Here is a 16,573-nt window from a genome sequence, read left to right on the forward strand (position 1 = left end):
TCGAATGTAAAAGGCAATTTATATTTTTGCAGATAATCTTTATTAAATAACAGCATGGAAAATGTTTGGCGAATGAAGACACCCTAAGAGATAAATGAAAATACACACGAATCGAGATCCTTTTTAGGTCCCAATTGAATGCTGGAAAATGTATGGATCGCTTTGTTCATATAAGCCCCTTCTTAGCAATATACAAAAAGAATATATATATATATATAGATAAGGATACAGATACAGATACAGATACAGGTATAAATAGAGGATAACAATAGAGAGAGATGGTTTTAAAAATACATAACACTAGGATAACTGGATATGTGTAAATAGGTTACATTTACGGGTAACATTAGCATAACAACTAAGGACTTTTGGCAGCCTTATCGACTATGTGGGATGGATGCAAACAGCGGATGCAGCAATCCCGTGACATGGACATAGTTGGCAACACAACTTAACAATAACGGATTACGGATTACGGATTACGGATAACTGATAACGGACTACAACCTCTCACTGGATCCACCGGCGGAACTCGATCCTCCGCCGGCACTCGATTCCGGCGCCTTGGTGGGCATGCTGCTCTTGCGCTGCGCCTGCGAGATCTGCACGATCCTCGAGAGCGGCGAGTGGGTGCTGCTCGTGCTCGGTCTCGTTCCGGCGGGCAGCGGCAGCAGTCGCTGGGCGGACGTTCCGCCGGACTCAGACTCGGCGGCCACCGCTGGCAAGGCACTTCCGCCGGGCGGCGAGGTGGGCGACAGCTCCCGGGCGAGCGGCGAGGGACGCAGCGAGAGGCGTCGCTGGAGCGCCGACTGCGAGGAGGACTCCGACAAGTTGGCACCCGGCGGCGGCGCCTGTCCCGGCGGAATCTGCAGAGCGGTCGGCCTCACGCTGAAGCGCCGACGGAACTTGCCCTGCTGGCCACCAGTGGCATTCGCCGGAACGGCTGCGGATCCTCCGGCGGCCAGCTGGCTCTGACTTCCGGCTCGCTCGGTGTAGCTGGGCGGTGGCTCCAGCAGGGATCTGGCTGCTCCGCCGGTGGGCGAGATGCCCACAATGGTGGACCGACGGGCGTACAACCGATTGGCGGCCGCCGCCTGCAGACTCCTCGTCTGATCGCCGGCGAAGAGCGAGAGGATCGGCGGCAGCTGCGGCGGATCCAGACCCGCGTTGCCCATCTTCCTCTGCTTGCGACTGCCCTTGGACGCTCTTCCTCCGGCGGCGCCTCCTGCCTCTCCATTGGCCGCCGCCGCCGCCGCCGCCTGCGTTTGTTCATCCAGCACCGCGTGGGTGTGCACCACCTCCAGGGCGCGAATCAGATCCGCGATGGTCGTCTGCTCCAGCACGTTCATGTCCTTGTCGGAGGTCACCGAGAAGATGCTGCTGCGGCGCGGCGCCGAGCTCATTGCATTGGGCGAAGCGATGGCCGGGAAGAGGCTGCCCCGCCGGGCGGCCACCGCGGCCATGGCCGCCGATCCGGAACCGCTGGTCGCCAGGCTGCCGCGGCGCATCTGCATCTGGGCCAGGGCGTGGGCCGTGGGCGGATACATGCTACCCCGGCGAGCGGACGGCGCCGGATTCTGCGTGTAGATGCTCTCGCGTCGGCGCTTTCCTCCGCCCAACTTGCGCTGGTAGGCTCCGCTGCTCAGAGCCGAAGGCGGAGTGGCGCCGTCCTCCAGCTGGAAGCCCAGGTTGGTCAGGCCACCGCCACCGCCGCTGGCCAGGCTGCCGTTCGACTCGAAGGGCGGCGGCGGCGGACCGCGTCCGTTGCGCATGTAGAACTGGCTGGAGGCCGCCGTCACCGTGTTGCTGTAGTAGTCCATTGGGGAGCGCGCCTGTTGCGAGATGACGCCCTCGGGCACCGACACCACCGACAACTTGCGCTCCAGATCCTGCGACGGCCGCTTCCGCTGGAAGGGGAACAGGCGACGCAGCCCGTCCGGCATCGAGAACTTCTTGACGCGACCAGCTCCCGCCGGCGATGGCTTCTTCAGCTGCTCGTCGAGAGCATCCGGCTCCAGGTGGACCATGGGAGCCGCACCGGCTCCGTTCGGCCGCTGCTGGCCCTTGTAGCGCTGGTTGAAGGCCTCCTGGATCTGCTGGTTGTCCCCGCTCCAGGTCCACTCGTTGTGCCCGGAGCGCAGTGGCCGCTCGCTCTGCCAGCGCGGCGCCTCCAGGTTGAAATCGGAGCTGGCCCGCGCCCGCGGACGCCGCGGCGTGGTGAACTCGTTCACCGTCGAGAAGGACCACTCGCTGGCCAGGATCTGCGAGTCGGAGAAGCCGTGGTAGCCGCCGTACAGCGCGGCGTCCTCCTGCTCCGACGCCGGCGGTGGCTTCACCGTGGCCAGGGCACTGACCACCTTGGCCAGCAGGTCGGTCGTCTGGCGGTACGCCTCCGCCGTCTCGAACGTCTTCTCGCGGTCCAGCTTGCTCAGCTCCGTGTCCGAGCTGGCGTGCACCATGCCGGCCTCCCGTTGGGCGGCGGCCAGGTCGGCGCACACGGAGAAGGCCCGCTTCCTGCTGGGAATGGGAGCGGGCTCCGCACGGTACATGCTCAGATCCGGACAGGAGTTGGAGCGCGGCAAGGTGTAGGCGATATCTATGTCGGTGTAAACAGGCTAAGGGGGTTAATTCAATACAGGAAATATATAAATATATTTTGTAGTTTCAAAACAAAGGTAATTTAGATGCGGAATCAGATCCGAATTATCCAATTTAAAATTGGATAAAAACCCCAAGAAAGAGTCCCATTTTGAGTCGCATTCAAAGTCGGAGGTGTAGATTGGTGGTTGGTGTTGAACATGTAAATGGAAAAGAATTGAAATAGGTGTTTTAGCTTCTGTTTTGGAGTAGCAGTAGCTGTTGCAAACTCTGTCGGGTTGATCTGGGCTAGCACTGTCCTTATAAATGGGAAGTAATTCCTCTGAGAGTTACTTACTTCTGCTGCTCTTCTTTTTCTGCTGAGCCTTAGTCTTATCTTTCGGCTTCTTTCTATTTCCCTTTCGACAAAACTAGAACGGAGAACAGCGGCGTTTTGAGATTCTGGGTGAGCTTAAGAATACTGGCTAACAGGAATTCCGCTTAGTCAGACAGGCACAGACGTAGGTTAAACACTTGCAGAATCAGTGCATTAAGACCGCTCTTTTCTTTATAGTAAGTGCTGAGTAGGTTTCCACCTACATTTGAATATCCATGAGTTCGGAAAAGCGGGTAAAAGTTAAGTTATCCCTCTTATGGTACAACTAAGAACATTTGGTACAAGGTGCATAGTCACATTGAATGTTATCATAATTTGGATTAATTTATTAAGTATTTTTCCTCCAGTTAGATCAAATATGTATGCCTTGAACTGTATATGATGTTATTCATTTATCAATTTAATATAATTATGTTTATTTGTATAAGTACCAAATAAATTTTTATAGAATTCCCTGTTTTAAATTGTTAGAAATGTAAATTGAATATAATAAGTTACTTTTCTTATAAATGATGGATTAAGATTTAAATAAATAAATTCCCAATATGTTAACAATGATCTTTAATAAAAAAAAGAGTGATCCCAAAAATGTTATTTTGAATTTCTGATGATATTAGTAAATTTAAGATTTAAGTTAAACCTAAGGGGTTTACTGCTGTTCGTTAAATGATTATCCCCAGGTAATTTTAGTTCATTTAGATGCTTCAGCTTAAGTTTTATTGTGCTATCCCATCTGTAACAGATTCGAGACTTGTAAACACTGAGTGCTAGCCCCATCGTTAGTTGCCCGAGGATGATGAGAGTGGTCGGCGGTTACCTTCACTTTGAGGATGTAGAGCTCGTTGAGCATTCGCCTCAGGTAGCCAACATCCTTGGTGACTCCCGTCCAGATGCGGTTCTGAGTGGCCTTCAGGTTGGAGGACAGCTGCTGCTCCAGATAGGCCAACTTCTTGCTCTGCAGTCCCCTGTTCATGCCGCATGCCCGATGTAAAATGGTTGTTGTGGTTGTGTGTGGTTTATGGAACCGGAGATATAGAGGATACAAAGGGGTTAGCTCATGCAAACGGAACGAAACAACATGCGATGGACTTGAATGCACCCCACTGCTTACCGGGTGATGAAGGTCATGATCATGACCAGGTAGCCCAACGAGAAGATGAACCACACGATCACAAAGATCTGGTAGACCACGAACCAGCCTCCAAACTCCTTTGGCTAAGTGGGAAATCAGGATTTAATGGCATGTATAACAATGATGTAGCTACAGGCTCACCTGGTTGGCTCCAAAGGTGGGCACATAGTCGCCAAACCCAATCGTGGTCGTGGTCACGTAGCTGTAGTACAGCGAGATGGAGTACGGCCAGTCCTCGAAGTAGGTGAACACCCACGAGGGAAGCAGCAGGAACAGAGCGATTCCGGGAATCAGGGCAATCACCACCGTGGTAATCAGTCCCAGTTGCGGCGGAACATAGTGCATATCCGTCGACATCTTGTACTTCTTGTATCGCCTGTAAATCGCTTCAAACTGGAAAGAAATATGATATTACAAAAGGTTTAGTAACCATAGAACTGTCCAAGTAAACCACTACTCACCGTACGTCCAAAGTATTCACCTAAACCGGCAAAGAGGATTCCGTTGACGGGGATCCCAATCACCGAGTACGCGATCATGATCATCCGTCCGGCGAACGTGGTCGGCGATATGTTGCCATATCCCACCGTGGAGCAGACGGTGAAGGCGAAGAAGAAGGCGTGGTAGAAGGTCCACGTGTACGGAGTGTCATCGTGTGCAGGAACAGTCGTGACTGGCTTGCCACAGTAGTCCGATATCCGCTCGAGAATCTCGTTCTGTATGGTGCTGTTCTTGTCGGACAGCTCCTCCAGCAACCAGGCTGCATGGGTAAACGATAAACGAACGATGGAGGCGATCAGAAGAGTGAACTTTCGTGCCCGATCGAGCGTGAAATCAAATCAAACTTAATTGGCGCCATTGTGGTTCACGTGTCTAACCGAATCCGATCCGGATGCAAATTTGCCACTGGCTGCTAACCTTCCGCTTTCCGCCGGATTACAATGGACACAAAAGGGACCGAAATGCGGATTCTCCCCGTAACGGGGAGAACCGTTACGAATTCAGATATCGGTGATCGGCGCTGGTTAGCTAACCCTCCATTTCCCCCAGCGTGATATATTTTACACTTAACTAATTGCCATACGAACTGCAAATCCGATTAGGTTTATATATATTGTTTGCTCTGAAAGATAAGGCGGTGATTCCTAGAAGAGATTTACTGGAGGTCTTAAACCACTTTTACACTATAAATAAAATTCTGTTTAAATAGGACCATTCTAAAAAATGATTATACAAATTACTTAAGGATATTTCGATTAACCTCTCCAACATTTTAATGTGTCTTATTTTTGTTGCACTTTAAGTAAGTACCTTCTTCCCTTGCAAAATGCGTGGTAATATTAGTACTAGTGCTATCTACGATCTCTAAAAGTACTTAATGATTGCAAGACCCTTACAACATAAATTGTTTCCTGCCGGAACTCAGTTGTTTTTCTGTGCACCGATCTCAGTGCGCGATCACCACGATCATGACCTGACCCGGATGATATTGCTCCGGTTAATTGAAATGCGCTGGATGAACGACCCCGTCGGCGGCAACGCGAGATATTTATCAAGCAAATTAGTTGCGATCGTGGCCGGAAAGAGAGCTAAAGACGATCTTGCTGTAGGTCAGCAATGTGGAGCGGTTTGATCTGACTTGACTTCCCGGCGTGATTTAACTAAATAACATTTAAGGGGAAGTTTACGCACTTGATTTAGCAATAGGAAGTTATTTTAAGAACTTACGTAAAGCAGTATTTGAATAGTTGAAGCTTATCTATCACTTGTGATATAACTAAATGAAATGATTATAGTATAATCCAAAAATAGCTAGGGATTATCAAGTCCGGCTGTAATCTACCATCTATTGTCGATCTACACCATTGAATGGCTTTTATATTCATTGATTGAATCCATCAATCTGATTCGCAGTGGTGATTGATTGATGGCTAGATCCGCTCAAACCAGATCGAGTGCTCTCCAACCACTGAAGATCCCCCAGGTTTGGCGTTATCAAAACGAGTGCAAACACTTGGCTTCTCCGCCAGCGGCGATCTTCATGATCGGCTGTCTAACCTTTATGGCCAAGTTCATTAGACTCGAGTCGAGATTTGTGTTCCGACTGCAGCTGCAATCTTTCAATAAACCCTAAGCCTTGTCCAAATGCCAACAATTCGAGGCCCACGGTAATCTTTTTGCGAATTGCATAATTAAATAATAGTGGCGACCAACAAAGGGACTTGCAGTGGCACCCAGTCGGTGTCATCTCATTTCGCATTTCACATTTCACATTTTTCATTGCTCATCTCTGATCTCTGATCACAAGGGGTCGCAATTGGGGGCAATTCAGAGATTAACAGCCGCAGCATCAACAGCAACTATATATCCGCCATATAGTGCGACGAGTGACGGGCACAAGCGGCCACAATTTAATCGCCTTTGTTGCTCCCACTGGGGATCTTGATTGCCGGCAATTTGTTCATAGAAGTCGATCATTATCTCGAATTCTTGCAAGTCCTCTCGACTCGCCTCTTCGGCGATTCGGAGATTCCAGGGCGTTTACTCTGATTATCTCGCTGATTGAGTGCGGGGCCCGGAAAAGTTTGTGGCAAACAAATTGATAAATTAATTTAATTAAAGTCGACAGCAAGGCTGCAAGTCACCAGGCAGTGCAATCGCACGGCCCAATCAAGAAAACATCCGAGGTCGAGGGCAGTGATGCACTGCGTCTCGAGGATCTTTTTGAACTTTGACCTCCTCCCCTTGAGATTCTAGTGTAATTAGTTCTAGTTTCAATTAAAAAAATTTAACTGCGAGGGAATGAAATTCCGACAATATTGATCCTTAAAAAAAAACAAGAAAAAAGTGCAACATTTATAAACAATAAATCATACCGAAAACCCTCTAATTATTCCCCTGTTCTATGGTTTGGAAATCCCTAATTCTCACATCCTGTTTACTCTCCACGTGCAAATAGATCTTGGATTAAAATATCGCGATGGCTTAAATGTATAAATTTGGCAAGTCTTTGCGAAATTAAAATCCACCTAATTTAAATTTTTAATTCACATTTAATCTTTTCAAATTGAGCTGTTATTGAAAGGGGCTTAATGCAAAGTGCATTTTTTTCGTTTTTTATTATGTTATGAATTGTTGATAAAAAGGGAAGCAAAAAATTACCTAAAGATTAAAGTGGGTTTAAAATAGATCATTCCTCCAACTATTTTCGGTAGACCTTCTGTTTACTTTGTAAAGATCTAAATCAGTAAACAATAAAATTTCTAAACTAAGCCAATCCTCAAACTTTATTCCCAATAATCTAATTCACTAATCAATCATATTCGGGAAATTCTTCAGGGAGATCCCTCGGCTTTTTAGTTGGCCCGGTCACCTTATCAGGTGTCAATGGCTCAAACGCAATCTCGCCGTGTTTGTGTCCACTTGAAAGTCATCGGCATTCGGTTGTGGTCATAGCCGATTGCCCAACTTCTAGCCAATTGAAGTGGTCTTTTATTTTTGCTGTGACCGAAGTCGGGAGTGATTAAGGTGACTTTGTCCAATGGCTTTGCCAGCTCACACATATTGGCGTGACTCTTTCAGAGGAATTAATTGAGGACTAAAGGGACTACCCGCCAATGAGTTCGATCGCCTATCGAACCCTTGACACTTATTCGAGTGACCTACGTCATATATGTATATAGTGATCTTTAGCTGATCGTGTAGCAGGTAAGCCCCTGATTCAATGCGCTGCGATCCACACACGTCTTGGGTCGATGGTTACTAATTAGAGCGTTTATGGGTTATTTATTTGCGTAATTAGCACATTTTATGTGCTATTTAAATTCGGATTTATTGCAATTGAGGAGGCATTAAAATAAATACATCCGAGACTGCGGCTCGATTTAGCGTAGATATAATCGCTCTCACACCCTGATACGTCTCGATGTGAGTCTGAATATAGAGGTCGCTATGTCTAAAAGGCAAACAGCCCTGATTGCCCCAGACTTGTTGAGTCGTAAACCTCACACTTTCCTCCTACATTTACGCACGTTTTGCCAAAAGAAATAAAACCAGATATCGTCGGAATGGCGCTTGATATATGTTTAAGACGGGGGATCTTTAACCCTGTGTGTTTTTATGTAAATTCTAGAGCGGCTGCTCAAGCTTAATTGCTTTGCTTGCTAACTTTCAGAACATTTTTTTTAATCTGAAATTATATTATTGATTGTTTTAATAACTCTTTAAAATGTATCCATTTTGTTGGATACTAAGTCCTATTCTAATTTTCTGAATTAGCTTGTATGCCAACTGTTCGTTCGATTTATCCAAAAAATTTTCCTATGGGAATTTTAAGCTTGACCAGAAACCACGAGCCAGAGGCCGAGAAACCTCAACAAGTGGGTGTCAGCGCTTTAGACGATCCGACATGGGTCTACACTTTCTATCGAAGTCGTGGACGACCATTTAGTTTGGGTTTGTGGCGGGATCACATGCTCGGTCGTGGATCGAGCTCCGGATCACGCGGGTACTTATGACTACGGGGCACCATGATGGTTTCTTTGGAAGCTCACCCACCGTTGATCTCGGCCTGCTCCTTGCGCTCCTCGCCGCGCGCGATCTTCTCCTCGCCGTGCTCAATGTGGTAGTAGATCGCCGCCCCGAACATCAGGTAGGATATGTAGAAGATGAGCAGCAGGATCCATCGATTCGGCGACATGCTCTTCGGGGTGTCGCACTACCTGAAAGGACACAGCAGCTAAAGTTTCCAGAGTGCCGGAGGAATCGGAATCGGATCGGTATCGGAATCAGAATAGAGGTATCAAAATCGAAGGTAGATCAGTTTTTTTTTGGGGTTTCGGTGAGATCGCGCCGCTCTTGTTGTCTGTCGTTATTTATGGTTGTATCGCCGCTAATCGAAGCATGATTGCGATTGCTCGAGTGCTGACCATTCCCTCTAGTTGTTGTCTATATGTGTTCGATAGGAGAATGCAGATACCGGACCGTACGGTTCCATGCCCTCCGCCTAGAATGGCAGGTCTTATAGGTTTCTTAAAGACATTTTCCTTAGAGAAAAGGTAATGTCTTATCCCCAAAATCACAACTTATTCTTAGGTATGTATATACGAAAAGTGAGATTTTTAACACGAAGAAAGGAAGAACTAAGACTTATTATATAAGGAGTTTAAACCGGCTCCACGGAGGTCCAGTACCACCCCTTTCAGTAAAATTGTTGCATCCTCTCTTTAAATTCCTTAGCTTAAAGCACGCACTTCTCTGCCAAATTGGGTTTCCTTCGCCGGCAAACGTCATTGTTGGCTCGCTCGGGAGTTGCCACCGCCGAAAGCGACGTCATCGCCCCGGCTTACACCTATTGACACTTCTAATCATATCACCGGCGGACCGGGCGGCATAACTGCTAATTTTCCACGACTTCTCGCGGTGCAAAGTAGTCCGCTAACGATTAGCGACCGCCGCAGACGTCGCCCTCGCAGCGGTCCAAGACTTGGGTCCCTTATCTCCAGAGCAGAGTGTAGTGTGCGCGAATGTCTGGGGATCGGGGGACCTGGTCGAGGGGCCACCGTGGGTGTCAACCGATCGGCAATGTACCGCACTTGGCTGCCAATTAGCGATCGCGAATGCAAAACACAAAACGTTCACAAGACCGAGTTCCAAAAACAAAACTCGGATCCAGGTGTCAAGAGTTTGCGAGAGCTTTAGTCATTAGCTGATGATTAGAGTTCCTGGGACACCATAAAGATAAACGGCGGGGAGCTACAGTCACCGCTTAAATGGACTGAAGAACTATGATGAAACTACTTGATGCCTATCAGGTCGTTAATTCTATTTGTGTCCGATGGCTAAAGCTCCTATAATATAATAAAGATATACGACCGTGGTGGGGACTAGTATGGCAACTGATTGGTTGCTAATTGGCCATTGATGGTGAAAGTTCTTACAATATCATAAAGATAGATGCCTCGGGGTGCTTAAGTCATCGGTGGTGGTGCAGATTTGTGGTTCTTACAATATCATAAAGATAAAGCTTCTTGCGTGTTCGCCCTAATGAGTTCATATTGGGGTAGTTCGTGTGTGGACTTTACGCACCCGGAATCCCCCGCCAATTCACGTGAACCATCTAATCTCAATTCTCTTCGGTTGGCTCTCGAACCGCCACGGTTATACTATATGTAGGTGTTTTCTATTTTCATCGCTGCTTCCCTATCTGCTCGTATCGGTAAAGTCTTCTCATTACACGCTTGATTACATTGGGACAATTCGAACTGTTTATTCCCGTTGTTCAAGTCAAGTGATCGCTGATAACGATTCTCCGCGGCTTTGTTCTGCAAGAGCTTTAATTATTATTATCGAGGTTCTTACTGTATAATTTCTATTGAATTATCTATGGAGTAGTCTTGTTTGTGCTTCGAGTTTTCGCATTTTTTCGGCTGGGGTCTGTTGCCTCAATGGCAACTATAACAACAACAACTAATACGACCACAAACGCGACTACAATAATTTGTTAACAATAAAAAAATCGTCTATTGGGCGCGTTCCTCCAGCACTGACTGGTTGGCGATGACGCCGTTCAATGGAAGTCTTTTCATTTATTGTGTTTCCTTTTTTATGTATTTATTTATTCCGAACAAACATTTCGATGACGCTGTGTGTTGCCAAACGATCTTTTTAACGCTTTTTTGGGCTTGCCCTCTGGAATTCTTTGCGAGTGGAAATTTCTGCCAAAAGGTTCGCGGAAATTGCTGATAATCGAGCCATAACGCTGGCGACAACCGCAACAAAGGATTGTCACTTAGGAGAATTCCTTTCACTAAAATAAAGTTGATTCGTAATTGGGCTTTTCTCAACTGAATGATAAGTGTTAACTCAACGGGGACTTTGAAGGAAACAATATTTCTGAGATCTCGCACACAAGACCGTCGATCGTGAAACCATAAAATGGACCCACTCTTTATCAAGCCAAACCCAAATCACAAATGACAATAACAACAGCATTGATAAACAGTCGATGATCATGTAAATGAATTAAGTCAATGTTTGACGTCAAGTGGAGTAGACAACAGAACATTTAATATGGCAATAAAGGCGTTTACTAATTGATAGCCCACCGACTTCAGTTCATGGAGAGTCGGGAGTATTTGCTGAAGTCGCCGAAGGACCGCTAGATGATCAGCGGTTTTTCGATCAGTTGATCTGCACGTGCATCCCCAGAGTACTGAACTCAGAAAACTCGTGTTACGTGCAGAATGGGGGGGAAAACTGGGTCTTATGTATATACACTTGCCATAGATATATATGTACGGACTGCTGTCATATATTATGTGGAACAAAATTAATAAATAACAAAATATTTACATATACCGACGCTAAATAGTCGTATAATCAATAATAAATAGCAGCAACTGCAAAATGAACACGTTTAGTAAATAATCGCAAAAGTCGTCAAGCGTCAAAAGCCGTGCTTTTTTCATTCCTCGGAAAACGAGGAAGGGAGATGGAAATGTTGAAAATCTCAGCGGGCAAAGAGGAACAAGAATCGCAGGCATTGTGTCCGGAGTCTGAAAAATCTGGGTGGAAATACCAGGCGGGACTACGGTTGGCTGATGAGGCTATTGGGTGCTAATGATGACATTGTTTTACAAGCCGGGGCGGCAAGATGATTAATTGAATTGCGATCTATCAATGTCTCGTTTCCCCCGTCAGTCTCGTCATCGTCTTGTGCTTTAGTTTCAACTTCTGGTGCTTCTGCTTGTGATAAGACGACGTCAGAGCCCAAAGTTATACACGACAATTAATAGCTACAGTCAAACGCCCTTAACTCGTTAATAAAACACATTACATTACATTAATATATATATTTAAGAGAATGAAAAGTGTTAAAGGCTTGTGTAATTAAAGTTTGAATACTTTGTAATTGCTCTCCTTTTTAACAACAAAATTTTGTCATAATTTCTAAAATATATTCTTCCCTTGCATATAACGAATACATTGTATATGCGTTTTGTTTTAAATGCTATAGCTATTGAATTTATACTGTATGTCTGCCAGTCACATGTATTGATGATTGGGGGGACTTCCACCACCCACTAACTGAGTTACTAACTAACTGATTGACAAACAGAAGGGATCAAGAGTTGGGCCATATTTGTTTATAACCAAATGCCCAATGATGGATGAAGTTGGCCTATAAGTCTGGCGCAATCGCAAGCCTTCTTGATCCCTTTGCCAATCGACTGATCGATAACTGGCTGCCGTTAGCTGTCTCTAGCTAACGGTACACTTGGTGCGTGTGTAAGTGATCGTTTTGCATATGGCAGCAACAGTTAAGCAAACACTTTTGCACAGTGAAACAATTTCGTTAATTAAAAGCATTCATACTACAGATACCGTGCTGAGGTGCGGCACAGATTGATTTTACGGATTATGCATCAACACTGAAAAAAAAAAACACATTGAAATTAAAGTGGATATTGTAAAGAAGTTTTGAATATTATTAATATTTTTGAGTATCTTTATGTTACTGAATTTCGATTAAAGGTCTTTATTATTTCAATATTGTTAACAAACATTAAACCATTTAATTGTATTACTGTTTAAATTGTGTAAAAAATTGTTTATCACTTTATTATTTTTAACATCCTCACCGAAAACGGGCAATTTTATAGTTTTTCTTTTTAAATATGGCAATTATAAGTTAGGACTTAACTGGAATGTAAAATAAGCAATAAAATTTCGTTTTCTTTTATGTTGGAGTAACGGATTACAGATTGATAAAGGTTTATTAGTTTCGGGGGATAATTTTTTTCTGCAGGCTTGTTTTCGTGTCCTTATAATCAATGTAGATGGTGAAACTCCAAACGTGTAATTTTAAAATCCAATTTTTTTAAGATTAACAAGAGCCGTACTAAGGCAATTTATTTTTCCTCAAGTGCAAAAAGCCAGAGAGACAGCTCGTCTGAAGTGGAGCGCACATGCGATTCCGATCGTTCAGATTGGGACCAGAAGAACTCTAACCTGTGCACTACGTAATCGCTTGGATTCCGGGAGTGCAATTGACTGTCTGACGGTCCGATCTTTGTGGCCCACTCAGATAACACAAAAATACAAGGAGACCACGAAAACAACAAAATAATGACAACAACACGGATCGAGTGGGATGGCGATAATGCCTTGTCTGCACTTCAGTGAACCACGATTATTGTTTACAAGTGCACTGTTTTCGAATTCCATAGCTTTCCGAAATAAAAAAAATATGCACCACCAAAATCCTTTCGATTTATGTATTCCACTGATCCGATCCTCCGTATTATGTTTGTTTCACTTTAAGGATACCCACGATTAAAAATTGATGAAAGAAAAAACACCCGGGAAATCCGTAAACTTTAGTCTCTCGAGCGTTTGGAGTATAGTTCTTTTGGACGACAAGTGGAAAAAAAATTGCGAAATACTGGAAGGACCGTTACCGTTAAGCGGCGCGCGCTGAATTGAAGCGCTGCCAGCGATCGGTTGACACTTTTTGTTAACGGTGACGGCGGCGGTGACGTCGCTCCGTCGCTTCTCGATTCCCGTAACCGTTCTGATTTAAATGGAACGCTCCAAGCTCACGTCTGTTTCCAGTCTCTGCCAACGTCGGCGTCGCAGCCGACGTCGCTGCTTGCTAACCGCTAACCGCTATTTCTGTTTCTTTTTCGCTTTCCTTTGTTGATTTCGGCTATTTCCAGCTTCCAGTCGAGCTTGATGCTCCTGCTCTTCCCGAAAATCCCGTTATTTTATCGGTTATTTTCAGTTAGACAACCGTTAAGACACAGTGAAACTTGGCAAAACAAGAAGTTTAAACAAAACGTTCGAGTGGTAATACTGAAAAATCGGAGCGGAAAAGCTCAGAACCGCACGGCAAACGAACGCGGCATTAAGTAATTGTCCCACCTCCTTTAACTACCGATCGGTGAGTTGATTTGTACATTAATACACACATGTGTTCATATGTATGTACATATAAAGTATGTGCGATCTCTAATCCGGCGCTCACTCACTTTGAGCTCTTCGCTCTTCGCGGGCTCCAAAAAATAAGACAGGTAGAAATCACTCAAGAAGTGTGTGAGTGGCTTTTGTGTGCGAGTGGGGTTGGGGGTGGAGGAACCCTGCCCCCTGCGCTCCGCCACGCATCCCTGCACTAACTAAACTAAACTAAACTAAATCAAGTCGAAACGCCGATCGGCAAACGGCAACTACATACGAAATTTTTACTAGCTCAGTTCAGCCCACTAAAAGCCCCACCACCCGTCCAACCCCCTCGAATAACCCCTCATCCCCCAAAAACCGATCGTCGCAAAAAAAAGAGATACTGTGTAGTAACCAACGGAACAGCACAGTGGAACAAATCGTTAGCAGGATGAACTAAATTGACCCAACATTACAAGTAACCATTACATTTATAAATTTATCTGATCTTGAGTTTCATCATCCATATCCTAATCGACCTCCTTAAGAAGCAAATACTTTTACTTTACTTTATACATTATACATACATTATAATATACAGAATACTGATCTCCACTTTTGATTCCAATATAAGACAAATTAAAAATACCGATAAGGAACCACAACTAATATTGCAAGTTTTTTTTACGATAAATTAATAAGAAAATCTATGAATCATTGAATATACATAAAGTTTCATTTCCCAACCAATTGAAAAAACTTTGATCACATGTGAAATTGATAAAGTTTAATAAATGTTTCCGATGAACTATAAAATGTTACCTTGACATACCCATTTAACTTACGTCAAAAACAAATATTATATATCTGGAACCTAATATTATCTACGCTAAAAAAGTTGAACTTATTGAACATATTTTGTTATTTTTCAATGCCATAATAATCTGTATTGCCAATAAAGTAATTTGTCTTAGGATCTTAATAAACTAATTTAAGGAACTTTGGGTCTTGAAAATAAACATTTGAAAATTTGAAAGTTCCCTTTTGAAGCACCAAAATTCAAAAATATATATATATATTTAGCCATTTTTTAAAATATAATTTTTGAATTCTTTTATTTAGATATAATAATTAAACTGGACATGATAATGTGATCTAAATTTTTAAAATCAAAGCTGCTGTATACCAACAAACAAATTTATTTTTAGAGTGGATGTTTATAATAGGTAAAGATAAATGCTTAACTTTCCCAAGATGTGAAATCTCAGTTTAGTGGCATCGGATACCCAATTGAGAGATGTATAGCTCCCAGATACCGAGTCTCTTATCAGAACTACGTTTTTCTGGGCGAGCATCACTTATCTGGACCCACTGTGTGCTCTGTTTTCGGTTTGACCGACCTTTTCAGAGCATACGGAACATTGGCCAGATCCCCAACCCAAAGTGGGCGCAAAAAACCTAACCCTCGGCGCCAGCGCCACTGCCACGCCCACCGACAAGCCGTCAAGCCCAGAGAAACACACCTAAACGTGCGTTGTCAAAAAAAGAGAAAAACAACCGAAGCGACCACAATCGCAGCCAACGTAAATAATTTGTCTACGGATTTTAGTGCTTTACGACGGGCACTAGCCGAGCGCAAACTTTAATCGTCAAATAGCAGACAAGCCACCCAAGCGGCCACCTCCACACCCACTAACTGAACCACTGAACCACTGAACCACCGAACCACCGAACCACCTGGTAGCACGATAACCACCATCATGCCTACCTTGATCTTGGGAGCTTACCCCGCTTGATCCTGTCATCGTGAAAGGTATTCACTGTCAATACCAGTGTCAATATTGAGATGTAAATAATGAATTTGTCATAACCAGTTGAAAAATAAACGTACCCCTTAGGGCGATTTTGAATTCGAACTGTTCAAAAACACGTGACTAAAGTTAGAACTTATGAGTCACACTATAGAATTATTAAAGAGTCCTGATACTTTAAATAAAAATATTTACTTAGATTTATTGGATTTATTTATTCAATAAAAACAATCTAAATTTTACACATTGTCTTGTCTATATTGTATAGTACCAAGCTTTTATTAATGAATTGTTATGCAGTAATTTTTTGATTATTAATTAGCAAAAAAATATTATGTATATATGTCTATATGTTTGATAAAATAACAATCGGTCAAACAAACAGGATTTAGCTTGGATCTATCTTATTTTTCATTGGTGTCTTAATTGTATTATTTTTTTCTTCAGAATCGGAATGCATTTTTTTTTATTCAAATGTTTTTATGACAAAATAGTGATATTGGGGCTTGGTCTTTCCGTTTTGTATGAAGTTAAACGGTAATCCAGGACCTTGTGGCCCACAGTGCATAAGGAATATCTAAAAATGGACGAGGGGACAGCACCAAATCAAATCTGAAGCGAAATCCAAGGGAACTCGAGAGGTGAGAGCAGTGTAAGTGCAACTCAACCGCTGACACTTGACGATCAGAGTTGAGTTATCGCCTGGGTTTTTGCTCT

The 16,573-nt window shown here is 44.2% G+C and overlaps 1 protein-coding gene across 2 annotated transcripts; it reads right to left on the minus strand.

Moving 5' to 3' along the window:
* Positions 1-21: 21 nt before the first annotated feature.
* Positions 22-14,055, minus strand: LOC108091226 (open rectifier potassium channel protein 1). Of its 2 annotated transcripts, none has more exons than XM_017190332.2 (7): positions 13,568-14,055; positions 8,664-8,827; positions 4,568-4,866; positions 4,248-4,499; positions 4,086-4,189; positions 3,792-3,939; positions 22-2,615 (listed from the first exon to the last, which is right to left on the minus strand). In XM_017190332.2, the coding sequence occupies exons 2-7, from the start codon at positions 8,803-8,805 to the stop codon at positions 501-503; spliced, it is 3,060 nt and encodes a 1,019-aa protein (XP_017045821.1). In that variant the 5' UTR covers positions 8,806-8,827; positions 13,568-14,055; the 3' UTR covers positions 22-500. The 2 variants fall into 2 exon arrangements, with proteins under 2 accessions (XP_017045821.1, XP_017045820.1); XM_017190331.2 differs by having other exon boundaries at positions 13,441-14,054.
* Positions 14,056-16,573: the final 2,518 nt, after the last annotated feature.

This window comes from Drosophila ficusphila, unplaced genomic scaffold (assembly GCF_018152265.1).
Source record: "Drosophila ficusphila isolate 14025-0441.05 unplaced genomic scaffold, ASM1815226v1 contig_198, whole genome shotgun sequence".
NCBI lineage: Eukaryota > Metazoa > Arthropoda > Insecta > Diptera > Drosophilidae > Drosophila > Drosophila ficusphila.

Excerpts from the sequence above, each read along its gene's own strand:
- LOC108091226 (XM_017190332.2), bottom strand. The coding sequence starts at position 8,805 with ATGTCGCCGAATCGATGGATCCTGCTGCTCATCTTCTACATATCCTAC. Across the intron at positions 4,867-8,663 it reads GGAGCAGGCCGAGATCAACG|CCTGGTTGCTGGAGGAGCTG; the intron begins GTGGGTGAGCTT and ends TTACCCATGCAG. Across the intron at positions 2,616-3,791 it reads TCTACATCCTCAAAGTGAAG|CCTGTTTACACCGACATAGA; the intron begins GTAACCGCCGAC and ends TAACCCCCTTAG.